This window comes from Varanus komodoensis, unplaced genomic scaffold (genome assembly GCF_004798865.1).
Source record: "Varanus komodoensis strain SLA01 unplaced genomic scaffold, ASM479886v1 scaffold2, whole genome shotgun sequence".
Classification (NCBI taxonomy): domain Eukaryota; kingdom Metazoa; phylum Chordata; class Lepidosauria; order Squamata; family Varanidae; genus Varanus; species Varanus komodoensis.
The window spans coordinates 32,795,966-32,811,177 of record NW_025335568.1 but is presented as its reverse complement, the minus strand read 5'-3'; the positions used below and the strand labels follow the sequence as shown (position 1 = coordinate 32,811,177).

General features: G+C 43.2%; 1 protein-coding gene across 1 annotated transcript; it reads right to left on the bottom strand.

Moving 5' to 3' along the window:
• Positions 1–362: 362 nt before the first annotated feature.
• On the bottom strand, positions 363–10,406 carry ECRG4 (ECRG4 augurin precursor). Its single transcript, XM_044429188.1, has 4 exons — positions 10,278–10,406; positions 7,408–7,455; positions 3,799–3,956; positions 363–698 (listed from the first exon to the last, which is right to left on the bottom strand). The coding sequence occupies exons 1-4, from the start codon at positions 10,360–10,362 to the stop codon at positions 537–539; spliced, it is 453 nt and encodes a 150-aa protein (XP_044285123.1). The 5' UTR covers positions 10,363–10,406; the 3' UTR covers positions 363–536.
• Positions 10,407–15,212: the final 4,806 nt, after the last annotated feature.

Genomic DNA, 15,212 nt, shown 5'->3' with positions numbered 1-15,212 from the left:
ATGACAACAGGTACCTTTTTAAGGAATGGTAATATAGTAATAGTAATATAGTAATGACGCATTGCTCTTTCTTGCTGTCTTTATAGCCTGGTGGCATGATCATTGTTCTGGGGTCTAGCAAACCATGGTTTAAAAAAAAACCCAGAGTTTACAGCCCGACATCATATCACAGGTTCTCCTTCTAGATTGTTTGTGGTTTGGGTTAGGATTGTTTTGTTAGTTTGGGGTTTTTTGGTATGTAGAAGACTTTAGTAGAAAACTTATTTCATACAGGAATGTCTGCTGTAACCAATACGAAGGCTCGAGTTAGTCTTCCATGAGGTAATAGTTTTGAATTATTTTTTCCACTACTTTGATGAAAATGTTTATCAAGAAGCTTTAATTCTAACACTTATACACTGTGTGCTACTGAGTGGCTATAAAAACATTTTTAACAACCATTTCCTTATTTTTTTAACAAACTAGTTAAAACTGAAAAGAATATAGGTATATTAGGGGTTATCAATCTACCTGCTGCTACTAGACAGGACAAAAGCTTAATAATCATCATAGTTGACGCTCGCTCCGTGCCTGAAGGTGTGAGGATTCCTTGGCCCAATGGGTGCATCTTCATCATAATGGTGATGGTAATACCCACCATAATATTCATGGCCACTACGGCCTAGATTTGACCAATAGGAGACATCATCTTCAAATTTCTGCATATAGGGAAAAAAAGAAGTGGCAGACATGAGCTGAAAGCGACATCCTTTCCATGACAACAGCTGTAAGAACAATAACATTTATCCTTGGAGCCTTTTTTCCCCCTTTCCATGTATATTGTTCACTAATTCATGTTTTTCTTCAGCCAAAGGGCTGACTTCAATGGACAGTAAGCATCATGTATCTCATCTATACTGTGTTCAGGTGGGGATATATAATCTAATCCCTGTGAAAGCCAATGGTGTCGGGTAGAGCAACCTGACCAGAAAACTTGTGAAGACTTAAGCTACTAAATCGCCTCTACCTTCCACCGGACCCTGGCCAGCAGTTGTATCATTATCCATAGGAGACCAAGGCAGGGGATGGCAGTGGGACTCAGGAAAGTCCAGGTGAGATGGTGGTTATCATTATTGGCCCTGGCACTGCAACATGGAAGACAATGCAAATCCCCCACATTAAATTTCCCAAGTATACTCATCGTGGCTCGAGCTACGCCTTAATTTAGTCCAGCCATGACAGTGGTCCAACCTCCAGTAGAAGAGGAATGTGAGGAGAAATCATGCTTATCTACACAACTCTTTTATGTATAACACAGGATATTGGTCTTCTAGTTACTTGACAGGAGACAGCCAATTAGAACTTAAAGATTTTTTAAAGCCCCTACAATAGCTTATTGCCATTTGTTTGAAAATACAGCCCATGGCCTATCAGGCAGTGCCCACTGTGAAGACACATCTGCACACAGACATTCCACATGGCTATGGAATGCACATTTTGCACTTGTGCAATATTCATGTTAAAGAAGAATTTTCTGGTTTTCATCACTTTGTGCTGAATGGATATTTGAACATTCCTATACATAAAAAGCAAGGAGGCTTTGTTTCAACAAGTTACTCAGCTCCGTTTCAACTTGGAGGAAAAGGATGGAGGAAAAGAAGTTGCGGAACTTTGCTTCATATCATACCTTGGACTTTGTAGCTTTATAAAATTCAGACTTCATTTCCAGTTCTGACAAACCTTCTGTGTGTTTTCTCCATACTTATTTGTATGTACTTTCTAGGTAAAGGAATCTGATTGCACTACTTCGTTTCTTCCATGGGGCTTTTTCACTTTACAAAAGTTCAATCTCACTGCATTCTACTGTCAGGAAAGCATGCACAATATTCCCTTGAAGTTTGCTTAGTGCTTTTGTAAATTTTAACTGATTAGAATTTTAATAAGTTTTATTATTTATGACATATTCTTCAGTGGTTTTCTTGGGTTTTCTTCTGTAACCTACCTAATTTTATGTATACTTTTAATGTATGGTTTTATATGTGAGACTGAAGTTAAGTGTAAATTATCACTTAATTTTTGTGAGATTTCTGATCTAGCTGGCCTTGTGACCAAATCATGTAACAGCCATGGGATGTTACTCAGTTGGCATGTCTAAATGATCCAATCTCTGCTTGATAAGTGATATGCAAACACCCCATGTAGCTGCATGGAACTGCTTCATTTCTCCCTTTTGTGTGAGTAGGGAAACCAAACCAGGTTGCAGCTGTTAACTGCAGCTTCCTGTTATATTCAAAGCAGGAAACTATAATGGCTTAATCCTGGCTTGTTTTAAAGTCATTGCGGTAATTTCTCAGTTTGGTCCCAAGATGAAATTGCACCTAATGTCTATATAATGGCCACGTTGCTTCTGCAAAGGGAGACTGAGAGATGAAATGCCCATGTGGTAAAAAAGGGAGTTGTCTCTCACTTCCTACTGCCTGTACATGAAATAGTTAAATTGTTGCTTTTCTTAAGAAAATTGCTAACTAGATGGCTAGTCTAAATCTAAGATTTCATTTATATCTGGATATCTCTCTCTCTCCCCTAGATATATTCCAAGAAAGTTGCTTTCTCTCTTTGAAATGTCTTGACCAGATGCCATTTAGTGTCTTTTGTTCAAAACTAGGTATTTTATAATTAAAATTCATGGTCAGTAGGAACCTGGCAACTCAAACTCCAGGTTGCTGGTCTTTTAATGTACTTCCTGTACATATTAAACTCACACAATTCATATCTGTCTTCAACCCATTTGAGCTAGTGTGGCTTGTTCTGTTTACTGAGTCCAATTTATAATAATGTTTCATGCCTCATTATACTCATTTTTAATTTTCATGTTCTGCCAGTTTAGCCTTGAACTTTCTATAGAACTGACCTTAAATGCCACTTGTTATGTTCTCATTCAATTATCCTTGCAATGCTTTGCTGAGTCTAAGTATCTTCTGAAATCTATTGTCACTCTGCTTATGTTCATAGAAACCATGTGTACCCTGAACAAAAGGAGGGGTTTGCACATAATAGATTGAAAGTGGCTTAATGCCATGACTTCTCCCACAATTGGAATTCGAATTCTAAAGGAGGAATTGACCAGAGCTGTCATCATATCCAAGGTTTCTTTTTGGAGCCATAACTATAACATGGTGCCATTGAACTGCTTACAATAAGATATCATGGCATGTATGACATGGCTGCAAGGTACCTTTGTTAGCACAGATCCCTCTATGCCTCTAAAAATTGTAAAGCTGAAATATATTTCTAGGTTAGGCTGCCAACCATATGACCTTCTGTAACGTGTGACCTCCCATCTTTCAACAGAAGCCATCACATATCCAAGATCAAAACAGCTTTGAGTGAAACCAGATTCCTATATTAGTTATAACCACAATAGGTCTGCCCTATCAACTATTCAAAAAATACTTCACGGTTCACCTTGTTGTTCACGTTCAATACCAATTCCTCTGATAGCTAGTACATATTCCCCATTCCTGTGGTAATGAAATCAATATTGTTAAACCTAAATTAAGCACTAGAGAATTTCCTTCCAGCATAGATTGGATCCAGACTTAGTATGCTTAGAGTAGACGTGATCTGAGGGACTAGTTGGTATTGACTAACTTAAATCCCATTGGTTTCACAGAACCTAAACAGGAGTACAGTAAGAATGGATCCAGCCCTATGCCACACACACCCCACTTCGTGGTCTCATCACTATTTTAGAGAGAATACACCAGTGCATTGCTGAATCTCCCTTTAAAATTTTAAGCAGAAAACGTTGCCACTCACAGCTTCATCAAAGCCCAGGTAAAGGAACTGTTGATACCATTGCTGTACATCTGGTTGACTCCGATCCCAAAGTTGGCGTTTCTGGCGCTTCAGAGTATTTAAAAATTGCTTGGCCCGCTCTTCTTTGACAGACACCTCTGGTTTAGCTGGAACAGGGGCTGAAAGGAGAGGAAAGGAAACAAGATCTGTGAACGCCAGACGCTCACTCTGGATCAAGCATGGGCATATGTGGCTCTCCAGATGTTGCTCAACTGCACCTTCCATCATCTGTTACTATTTACAAGGCTGGCCAGGGCTGATGAGAGTTACAGTCCAACAACATCCGGAGGGCCTCATTTTACAAGTTCACAGTGATGCATTTTAAGGTGGGAAATCTTAAATGAACAATTTTTGACGTTCCTTATCTACAGTATAGAGTCAATGTTAGATGTGAACAAAGTACTGCAATTAAAAGGTAATACTGTTACTACCAGCTTGGCATGGTCCCTAATTATAATGCACATTCTGTACATAAATCACACCTTATTTCATGCTTGATTACTACTCCACTTCCAGATTTTGTGAAAGAAAAAGCAACAAGTTTACTCATTATATAGAGGGACTAGTTTCCTAGCACATTCTTTGTAGAGTCTGCACAGATACGGAAAGAGTATGCTACTTCTTACGTGCTGTTGAGCTTCCCCCTTAAGAAAATGTATTTTGAGAGTGGACATATTAATGCCACTTCTAAGTCTCAAAGTAACTTTACCTAATATATTTAGTCTGCATTAACTAGTTTGTGCAAATATAAAAGATGAGGTGATATTCCCAGAGCTCAGAGAATATGGGAAAGGATCCCAGTCGATCATGCAACTGTAAGCAACCTCATAGAAGAATCTGCATTAATACAATAGATTAAATCGGAGCACTAGATAGAGTGCATGGTGGTAATTGCTTTAATGAGTACATATTGACTCTATTCAGACTGTATTCAGCCATAGTTCTGTTTAATGCGATTATTTTTGGACTTGCTTGCCCAAGAGTTGCCCCTACTCTGGAAAAGCCACAAGGTGGCAAAAGAAATAATTGCTTCTCTTTTCAACCATCCACACTTGATTGCTATTTCTGAACTGGGGAAAACTGGTTAGTTTTCAATATGGTGTCCAAATAAGCAGAATTCCAATCCTGGATTATGATCCTGGTTTATTTGGATAAATCATAGTTTAAATCAAGCTCAGTTTCCAGTTGAGCATAATGACAAACTGTGGTTAGTTCAAAAGAGAAGCCACTGTTTCCAGTCTTAGCACAACCATGCTGGGGGAGAGACTTGTGTATATAATGGTTAACTATGGTTTAATATTATGTTTTAACTAGGCCATTGATTTATCCCAAGTTCGTTGTAGGACTATGTGCTCCCTACCAACACCTTATTAGAAGTGAAAGGGAAAATTGACTATCCTATTATGGGGTTAAAGTCAGTTTAGATGTGTGCATTTGGGCTGATGAAAGAGCACTTTCTCACCAGCTACTCTCCAGGATATGTCATCTCCCCCTCCCCCCCCAAAAAAAATAGCTGCACAACAGACTTTGCTGAATAGATTGAGCTGTGATGCAGAATGCTCTCCAGAAATCAGGCAGAAGCACCTTTTGTGCAACCATTCTGACAACAGAAAGCAGTTCCTGGACCTAATTCTGGCAATTTCCCATCTTTTCTTATTTCGTGTGTTTCTCACATGCAAGATTGCATAAAGGAATTTACGTAACAGTAATTGCCCTGTTAAGGTGCTTGTGCAGGGAGGTGCTCTGGTTTACTGAATAACACAGCAGGTGCCAATCTTTTCTGCAAAGCAATCTATAGTACGCTTTTGTTGAATAATAATATTGACCGGTCTTGATAGGAATGATGTAAAAAGCACTTTGAACACTCTAGAGTATTTTGCAATGGTAAATATCAATAATAACAATAGTACTGACAAAAATAACACATGTGGAAGTCAAAAGGTAACACCAGTGGCTATTACCCAGTGCCCTCACAATGCTAGGAAAGAGAAAAACGCAATGGTTTGCCACCAAAATTGTGGACTTTTCCCTTTATCTAGCAGATGCAAATGACAGAGTACCAACCCTGGTTTATACTAGTACTATGACAGCACTGAACATGGCTCCTTGTATGTTGATCTTTTATGTAATTTGACACCATGAGACTGTATGGCAGCTTGGAAAATTCTCATCCTTTTTTCTGCCTAAACGTGATTAGGATCCCACCATGAATTAGTGGAAAGTGTCCATGAGTGCACATAGGTGTATGCAAATGTAGTTCTTAACTCCCCCTTTTGTGTCAAAAAGAGGTAAGAAATATATGTGACAACTGAATATAGCAGGCCATTCCTCCTCTTGCACCATCACTACAAATTATCCTTGAATATTGTGGCGGCATAAGAGATTCCAGTTAGGAATTCTGGGAGATTTTGTTTGGTCTACATTTTGAACAATGTAACCCTTCTGTATTTCTTGGCCTGCTTTACAGATCAGAGCACGGATGCCTTTGGAGTTTGGATTCCTCCAAATTGTCAGGTGTAGTTATCAGTTCACAAAGATACGAAAAGGTGCAAAGAAATGTACATGTTAAAATAAAATTAGTTTAGAAATGTGTGGTTTGTGAGAAAATACATTCAAGAATGCATATTAAAACAATTGAGGAGTTCTTAAAATTGCAGATTATTACAAAACAGAGACAGAACCGATCTATGAATAAACACATACAAGGTGAAACACACAAGAAATAGATAAAGGTAAAGGTTTCCCCTTGACATTAAGTCCAGTCATGCCTGACTCTAGGGGGCGGTGCTCATCTCCATTTCCTAACCGAGGGAGCCAGCGTTTGTCCGCAGACAGTCTCCGTGGTCATGTGGCCGGCATGACTAAACACCAAAGTGCACGGAACGCTGTTACCTGCCCACCGAAGGGGTACCTTTTTATCTACTTGCATTTGCGTGCTTTCGAACTGCAAGGTTGGCAGGAGCTGGGACGGAGCAACAGGAACTCACCCCGTTGTGCAGATTCGAACCAGCGACCTTTCGATCAACCAGCCCAGCAGCACAGCAGTTTAAACCACTGCGCCACCTGCATTCCTAAGAAATAGATACCTTCATCCTAATTCCAGGTTCCTGGTGGTCACAGCTACTTCTGTCAAAAGTTGAAGAGCAGGATTTGCAAGACAGAAGCAATGATTTGTGTGTGTGAGAGAGAGAGACAGAATGCGGTGCATGCTTAGCCCTTCTCTGACAGGAAGGCTTCACTGACACCCTTTACATTCCTCTTCCCCTACAATTCCAGTTTCACTCCCTGACTGGAGTACAGCAGTTGCTTATGCTTCAAATGTGTATCTGGACCTCTAACACAAGGAGCTGTGGAGGCGGAAGAAAGATTAACTGCCCCCATCTTTCACAAGACACTTACTTTCTTGAATATAATTTGTCCTTGACATCCTTTTGCAGAGGAGAAGCAGCAGATGATGTAACAGGACACGAGAGATTCACAGAATATGAGTTCTGAACTTTCTCACCTGTTTTATTTTGTGCCAAGGGATGGCTACAAGGAAACATAGCACCTGAGGCAGGGCAGACTCACCTTCTCTTTGTTGAAGCATCAGCTTAAGCTTATTTCCCCTTGAGACACCTAGATGAATCCAAAATCAAATGACACAAGTCAATATGTGTGTGCTGAATTTAAAGTGTTGCCTACAAATGCTATTAATAGGAAATATGCCTATATCCATTTGAAGAAATGGATCTGCAGTGGAAGCAGAGGGGTCCTTTTTCTTGTGCTTAGCTCAGTAAAGGGTGCCACTCTTTCCCTGGTGCTCTGTGAAACAATGGCAACCTCTGGACATTTCCACATGTCAATGTATCTGTGAATACACTCAGAATTAAAGGTGCCATTCTAAATAAGCATATCTTTAAAGCTCGGTATTTCCGATTTTCCAAGCTCTGCTGTATGTCAACATGGAGATTATGCCTATGTTTTTAAAACAGAAGTGGCAAACCAAACCTAAGTTCCTTAATTAGGAGGGGAAGGATCGCCAAGACTTTCCTATACAACATATCTCAGACAAAGAAAAGAAAAAAAGCTATCACCATGGCTAAGAGGCTGGTGCCTTCCCGAGGACAGAGAGACTCGCTCCGGGGTGGGGCAGGGTGGGAAAGCAACCACATCATTGTTTCTACAGCTGGCGTTCTGGCACAAGCACACTTGTGGCTGGAGTTCCCATATGACACGGCACACGTGCAGAATGTCTGTTCATGCTGCAAGTTTTTTGTTTTAAGGACATACGTTTCCAGAGTTTATTTGAGTGAATTAATGCCAAACTTTTGTCATTTGAAAAAGTTATTAACAGAAATGGAATTGGCTTTGGCTTTGGGGGTGGTTACCTCCACCAGCCCCTTAGCTGGCTCTCTTCACGAACACATGGCGGGGGGGGGCGCAAAGGTAAAGGTCCACTTGTTACAAGCTAAAATATGGCAAGCAAAGGGACAGGCAGCGCTTGGGGGCTGGAGGCATAAGGGCTGCGTATTCCTTTGCTACCTCGAGAGCTTTTAAAAGCTGACTCTTAGTCAGCATGTGGCCACCTTAAGAAGTGTGGCTATGTACTAATCAGGACACTAGAAACTGCCAGGATCTCAAAATTAATAAATACACATCTTACCTTTTGATCTCTGCAGTATTAATCAACTAAGCACTATTTGTAGCAGATTCTACGCTATCAGCTCTCCGCACTGTTGAAAATGGACATACTTTACAATTGGCAAGGGATGGTTTGCTTTGATTTGCCTTGGTTGCAGACAGCGTTCCTAAGTCTTGCACAGCTGCCTAAGGATCACAAGCACAACTTGCAACAGGTTAAGCCAGGCTTGTCCAACATGGTTTGGATGACAACTCCCATCAGTCCCAGCAAGCATGGCTAACGACCAGGAAAGATGGCAGTTTCAGCCTAGGAAAGTTAGGGGGCACCTAAATTGCCAAGGATGTGTTAAGCTTTTCTTAACTGTTCGTTTTTGTGCAGGAAAAATGTTGAGCTGGAGAATTTCTGCATTTCTTCATTCTTGAACTGCCCTTAGTGAGGGATGGGGAGGGCAGCACTCCAACATAGAAAGGTATTGGCTTCTTCCCACTCACTTCTAAAGCGGGGATGGCTAACCTGCTGCCCTTTCAGAGTTTTGGCCTACAAGTCACTCCTTAGCCCTGATCCAGCTGAGCCAATAATGAGAGATGATGAAAGATGCAAGCAAAAATGTATGGAGGGCCACATGTTGACCACCCTTGCTTGGAAGCTATAGTACACATATATACATCTCATATAGATTCGCACCATGGGATGCTTGGTGCTGCAGACCACTGTGTCCAAAAATGGCTAGACAACTTTTAAAAAGCAGAAAGCTAGCAGTACTCAAGGAGCAAAAACCAGCAAGGTTCAGTTGGCCAGATACGGAATAAATGCAGCATTCTTTGTCACAGCATCTGTGCCTAGTCAAAACCCATTTTGTTATTTATTTTTAGTTATTAATTGTATTTATAACTCAGCTATTTTCCTGCAAGGAACGAAGCCATTGTGCTCCTCTGCATTTTGCCCTTGCACAGCAACCCTATAAAATCAGGCTAGACTGAGCCTCAGTGACCTGCTCGGTTACCCAGCGAGCAACCTGGCCCAGTGAGGACCGGATCTTGGATCTCCCAAGTCCCAGTCTAAGGACGACACCACTCTGGCTCCCTTTTGTGCTTGTGCTTGAGACAGACCAAGGAAAACCAACAAGCATCACCAACTGATAGTGGCACTGATAGGAGAAAGTAGAGATGGACTTTAAAATTTCATTCACTTCAGCTTTTCCTTCTTCCATTGAAACCTTAAAGGCCAAAATACAATCTAAAACCTAAGATATTTGAGGATTTTAGTATTTCTACTTAGGTTCTATCCTTGCAAACCATTGTTCAAAAGGCAGTATTTGAATAAGAGATCTTCGAAGTCTGGGTGATCGAATTGGTCCTCTGTAGCACGTGCCTATAACTTTTGAAGGCTTTGGGAAGGGAAGGAAATTCAACAGGAGAAACTTTCCCATCACTGCACTTCCCCTCTTAGAGCAGATGCTGTTCCCAGCATTTCTGCTTCTTGTGCAGCTGTTAAAGACCTTGCAGAGGAGGAGCGGGGTGGAAGAAATTGGCATCCCTCCTGGAAACAGGCAGACCTCCACGCAAATTTTCTTTCGAGCAAGAGGGGTGTGCGTGCAGCTACAGAGCCCTCCCCACTCTGAGAAAGCTGGCTGGACGCGGCGGAGTTTCGGCGGGAGAAAGCTGGCGCTGCCTGTCCCGGGCTTCCAAGCTGCCAAGGCAAACGCCTGGTGCACCCGCGCCAATTCTGGCGACCCTGCCCGGCACAGGCGCGGCACCCCCAGGCCGGGCCCTGCTCGCGCGCTCTCCCTTCATGCAAGGCCAAGCGAATCACTCACCGGGACCCAGGCACACGAGCACGAGCAGCGCCAGCGCGGCCACGGAGAGCGCGCTGCGGCCGGCGCCCGCGGAGAGCGACGGCATCGCGGCGGAAACCGGGGGCAGCCTTTCCAGCGAGGCGACTGGCGCGCTGCTTCCTTCGCCCGCTCGAGCAGGAAGGCGGGAGGCGCCTGCAAGGGAAGGCGAGAGAGGGAAGGAGGGCGGCGCCGGGCGGGGAAGCGGGCGCCGCACGGCGAGCCCGCGGCCGAGGCGAGGCGGCTGCCCGGGGGTGCCACGGCCGGCTGCCCCGCGAGGCTGTTCCGCCAGGAGGAGGGCGAAGGCGCCGGCCTGCCTGCGGGAGGAGAGGCGATGGCTAGGAAAGAGAAGCGGTGCCAAGACAGCGCTGCATAACCCGCACTCGGGAGCTGCCTGTGGGTTCAGTGTGGCTGAGGGTGCGCTGTTGTTGAACCGTGGGTTACTGTGTTGTCCGACCCCAGCTGAGATAACCAGTCGTGGAGAACAACCCGCAGCGCACAGCTCAGTAACAAACCATGGGTTCTCAGCAGCAGCCGCAGCAGCATCTTCTTCTTTGCAGTCAAAAACCCACAGCTTCTTAGTGCATCTGGGTTCAGACAACATCATAACCCACAGTTCAACAACAACAATCCACAGTTCAGCAATCCATACTGAGCCCTTGAATGTGAGTTATCGATTGTTTTATCACAATCCAGTCATTTTGTTACTTTATCGTCCAACCTAATTCACTCCAAATGTCTTGGACTGACATAGGCGTTGTTGCATGCCGGGGTTCTTCTTTCATGCGTTCAAAAGCCACCGACCTTTTCCCTTGCAAAGCATCCTTTATGCACCAAAAAGCACTAAACACCCAAAATGAATCTCTAAGCAGGCACAGAGCAATCTGTTGACTCCAATCTAGTAATCACCTCCAGGAACTCTCCTTATGAGCATGTCTGGACCCCACCCTTTGGGAGGGGCTTCTGAAAGTGAGCACACTTCCTCTCCATGCACCAAGCTTCTAATTGTGCTACCCTCCGATGTTGGCAACACATCATGACCTCGAGAAGCTCTTCTGCTCCAAGTCCCCTCCTGTCAGCTGTACATCTGGGTTATTTTCTACCTGCCTCCTGGCCTAGAGATAAGTGCCTCTGCTTTTCCCATCTCATTGTCTTGGTTTGGCCCGGCTTCCCCCACTTCTGCTTTACATTCTAATTCTGATCCTTCTGCAGCCCAGCCAACGGTCCTTGAGAACGAGCATCCACAGCAGCCATCTGTCTCACTTCCAACAGGCAGTGGCCATGCTGTCTGCAGATGATGGGAGGTGTAGTCTGACACAGCTGCAAGGCACCAGGGAGTTTACACTTTTCATTCCCCAGCTTCTCCCTGCCCCTGCCCCCGCCACAGTCATGTATATCTTGCTTAGTGTTGCTCACCTTAGACTAAGAAGCACCAAAATGTTGAGCAGGTGTGCTTAGCTACTACAGGCCTGCAGTGGGGTTGCAATAGTTATTTTGCGTCCTGTTTGGTGGCTTTTGTGTGTTTGCAGATAGTGGTGCTACCAGTCAAAATGCTTTGTGGAGCTCTTTCGCATTATCCTGCTTAACTGGTGTGTGTGTGTGTGTAAAGAAAAGTGATGGAAAAAGCATATAACAAACGGGAAATGTGAGAGTTACAAACTGAAGGCAGTAACATCATCTGGACCACCAGTAAAAATCTGTCCATGATAAAACATTGGCTGCTTCACCCAATGTGCATTGTTCTGATCACATTCAGTTGTGGGCTCACTCAATGCCAAGCTGCTACCCCAAAGCCACATGTCTGCATCTGGATTCTTAACAAGCCCTTTCCGTAGCCACATTCAACTTAAGAGGATTTAGGTTACACAGGTCTGGTGCTGGGGTACACTATATTTACCAACAACTTTGCATAATTGGAAATCCCTGTTAATTAATTCATCAAGGTTTATAATTTTAAACCTCAGATTCATTAATACTTGGTTAGATAATTTACACATCCTCTTAAAACTCTGACCTAAACACATCTTTGCCAGAACATATACTAATCTAACCTAACACCGTAGACTTTGACATCAAGATGACAAATGCTTAATCCACGCAGCAAAATAGATGTAGGCTTTTGTGGCTAGAAAGTTAACATGGGTCATTTATACAACACCTCATGCAAGTTGAAGGTGTATAAAAAAGTACTGTTGTTGCTGTTAGTCGCGAAGTCGTGTCCGACCCATCGCGACCCCATGGACAACCTTCCTCCAGGCCTTCCTGTTCTCCACCATTCTCCAGAGTCCACTTAAGCTCACACCAACTGCTTCAGTGACTCCATCCAGCCACCTCATTCTCTGCCGTCCCCTTCTTCTTTTGCCATCTATTGTTCCCAGCATTAGGCTCTTCTCTAGGGAGTCCTTCCTTCTCATTAGGTGGCCAATGTATTTGAGTTTCATCTTCAGTATCTGGCCTTCTAAAGAGCAGTCAGGGTTGATCTCCTCTAGGACTGACTGGTTTGATCAGTCCAAGGAACTCGCAGGAGTCTCCTCCAGCACCACAATTCAAAGGCCTCAATCCTTTTGCGCTCAGTCTTCCTCATGGTCCAACTTTCACAGCCATACATTGCAACTGGGAAAACCATAGCCTTGACTATACGCACTTTTGTTGGCAGGGTGATGTCTCTGCTTTTTACTATGCTGTCTAGATTTGCCATAGCTTTCTTCCCCAGGAACAAGCGTCTTTTAATTTCTTGGCTGCACTCCCCGTCTGCAGTGATCTTGGAGCCCAGGAAAATAAAATCTGTCACTACTGCCATTTCTTCCCCATCTATTTGCCAGGAAGTGAGAGGACCGGATGCCATGATCTTAGTTTTCTTAATGTTGAGTTTCAAGCCAACTTTTGCACTCTCCTCCTTCACCCGCATCAAGAGGCTCTTTAATTCCTCTTCACTTTCTGCCATTAGAGTGGTATCATCTGCATATCTGAGGTTGTTGATATTTCTCCCAGCAATCTTAATTCCAGCTGGTGATTCATCTAGCACTGCCTTTCTCATGACGTGCTCTGCATACAAGTTAAATAGGCAGGGACACAGTATACAGCCTTGCCGAACTCCTTTCTCAATGTTGAACCAATCAGTGGTTCCGTGTCCAGTTCTCACTGTTGCTTCTTGACCCGCATATAGTTTTCTCAAGAGACAAATAAGATGGTCAGGTACTCCCATCTCTTTAAGAACTTGCCACAATTTGCTGTGATCCACACAATCAAAGGCTTTGGCATAGTCAATGAAGCAGAAGTAGATGTTTTTCTGGAACTCCCTAGCTTTCTCCATGATCCAGCGTATGTTGGCAATTTGATCTCTAGTTCCTCTCCCTCTTTGAAATCCTGCCTGTACTTCTGGTAGTTCTCGGTCCACATACTGCTGGAGCCTAGCTTGAGCATAACTTTGCTAGCATGTGAAATGAGTGCAATGGTGCGCTAGTCTGAACATTCTTTGGCATTGCCCTTCTTTGGGATGGGAATGTAAACTGACCTTTTCCAATCCTGTGGCCACTGCTGAGTCTTCCAAATTTGCTGGCATATTGAGTGTAGCACTTTTACTGCATCATCTTTTAAAATTTTGAATAGCTCAGCTGGAATACTGTCACCTCCACTAGCTTTGTTGTTGCTCAGACTTCCTAATGCCCATTTGACTTCACATTCCAGGATGTCTGGCTCAAGGTCAGTGACCACCCCATCATGGTGATCAGGGACATCAAGGTCTTTCTTGTATAGTTCCTCTGTGCAATCTTGCCACCTCTTCTTAATCTCTTCTGCCTCTGTTAGGTCCCTACCATTTTGGTCCTTTATGATGCCCATCTTTGCATGAAACATTCCCTTTATATCTCCAATTTTCTTGAAGAGATCTCTGGTGCTCCCTATTCTATTGTTTTCTTCTATTTCTTTGCATTGTTCATTGAAGAAGGCATTCTTATCTCTTCCAGCTATTCTCTGGAATTCTGCATTCAACTGGGTGTATCTTTCTCTTTGTCCCTTGCCTTTCGCTTCCCTTCTCTCCTCAGCTATTTGTAAAGCTTCCTCAGACAACCATTTTGCTTTCTTGCATTTCTTTTGCTTTGGGATGGTTTTAGTTGCTACCTCTTGTACAATGTTGCGAACCACCATCCATAGTTCTTCAGGCACTCTGTCCATCTGATCTAATTCCTTAAATCTATTGTCACCTCTACTGTATATTCATCAGGGATATGATTTAGGTCATACCTGAGTGGCCTAGTGCTTTTCCCTATTTTCTTCATTTTAAGCCTAAATTTTGCAGCAAGAAGCTCATGACCTGAGCCACAGTCAGCTCCTGCTCTAGTTTTTACTGACTGTATAGAGCTTCTCCATCTTTGGCTGCAGAGCACATAGTCAATCTGATTTCTGTGTTGACTGTCTGGTGATGTCCATGTGTAGAGTTGTCTCTTGGGTTGTTGGAAAAGAGTGTTTGCTATGACCACTGTATTCTCTTGACAAAATTCTTCCAGCCTGTGCTTTGCTTCATTTTGTACTCCAAGGCCAAACTTGCCTGTTATTCCGGTTATCTTTTGACTTCCAACTTTAGCATTCCAATCCTCCATGATGATAAGGATATCATTTTTGATGTTAATTCTAGAAGGTGTTGTAGGCCTTCATAGAACCGGTCAACTTCAGCCTTTTCAGCACCAGTGGCTGGGGCATAGACTTGGACTATTGTGATATTGAATGGTTTGCCCTGGATTCAAACTGAGATCATTCTGTCATTTTGGAGATTGTATCCCAGTACTGCTTTTTCTACTCTTTTGTTGACTATGAAGGCTACTCCATTTCTTCTGAGGGATTTTCGCCCGCAGTAGAAAACCTGATGGTCATCTGAATTAAATTCACCCTTTTCTGTCCATTTTAGTTCACTGATTCCTAAGA

Bases quoted from the DNA above. Each gene is read 5' to 3' on its own strand.
- ECRG4 (XM_044429188.1), bottom strand. From the start codon at position 10,362: ATGCCGTCGCTCTCCGCGGGCGCCGGCCGCAGCGCGCTCTCCGTGGCC. The intron at 7,456-10,277 runs GTGAGTGATTCG...GGATTCATCTAG, and splicing joins GCTCGTGTGCCTGGGTCCCG to GTGTCTCAAGGGGAAATAAG. The intron at 699-3,798 runs GTGAGTGGCAAC...CCCTATATGCAG, and splicing joins ACCTGGGCTTTGATGAAGCT to AAATTTGAAGATGATGTCTC.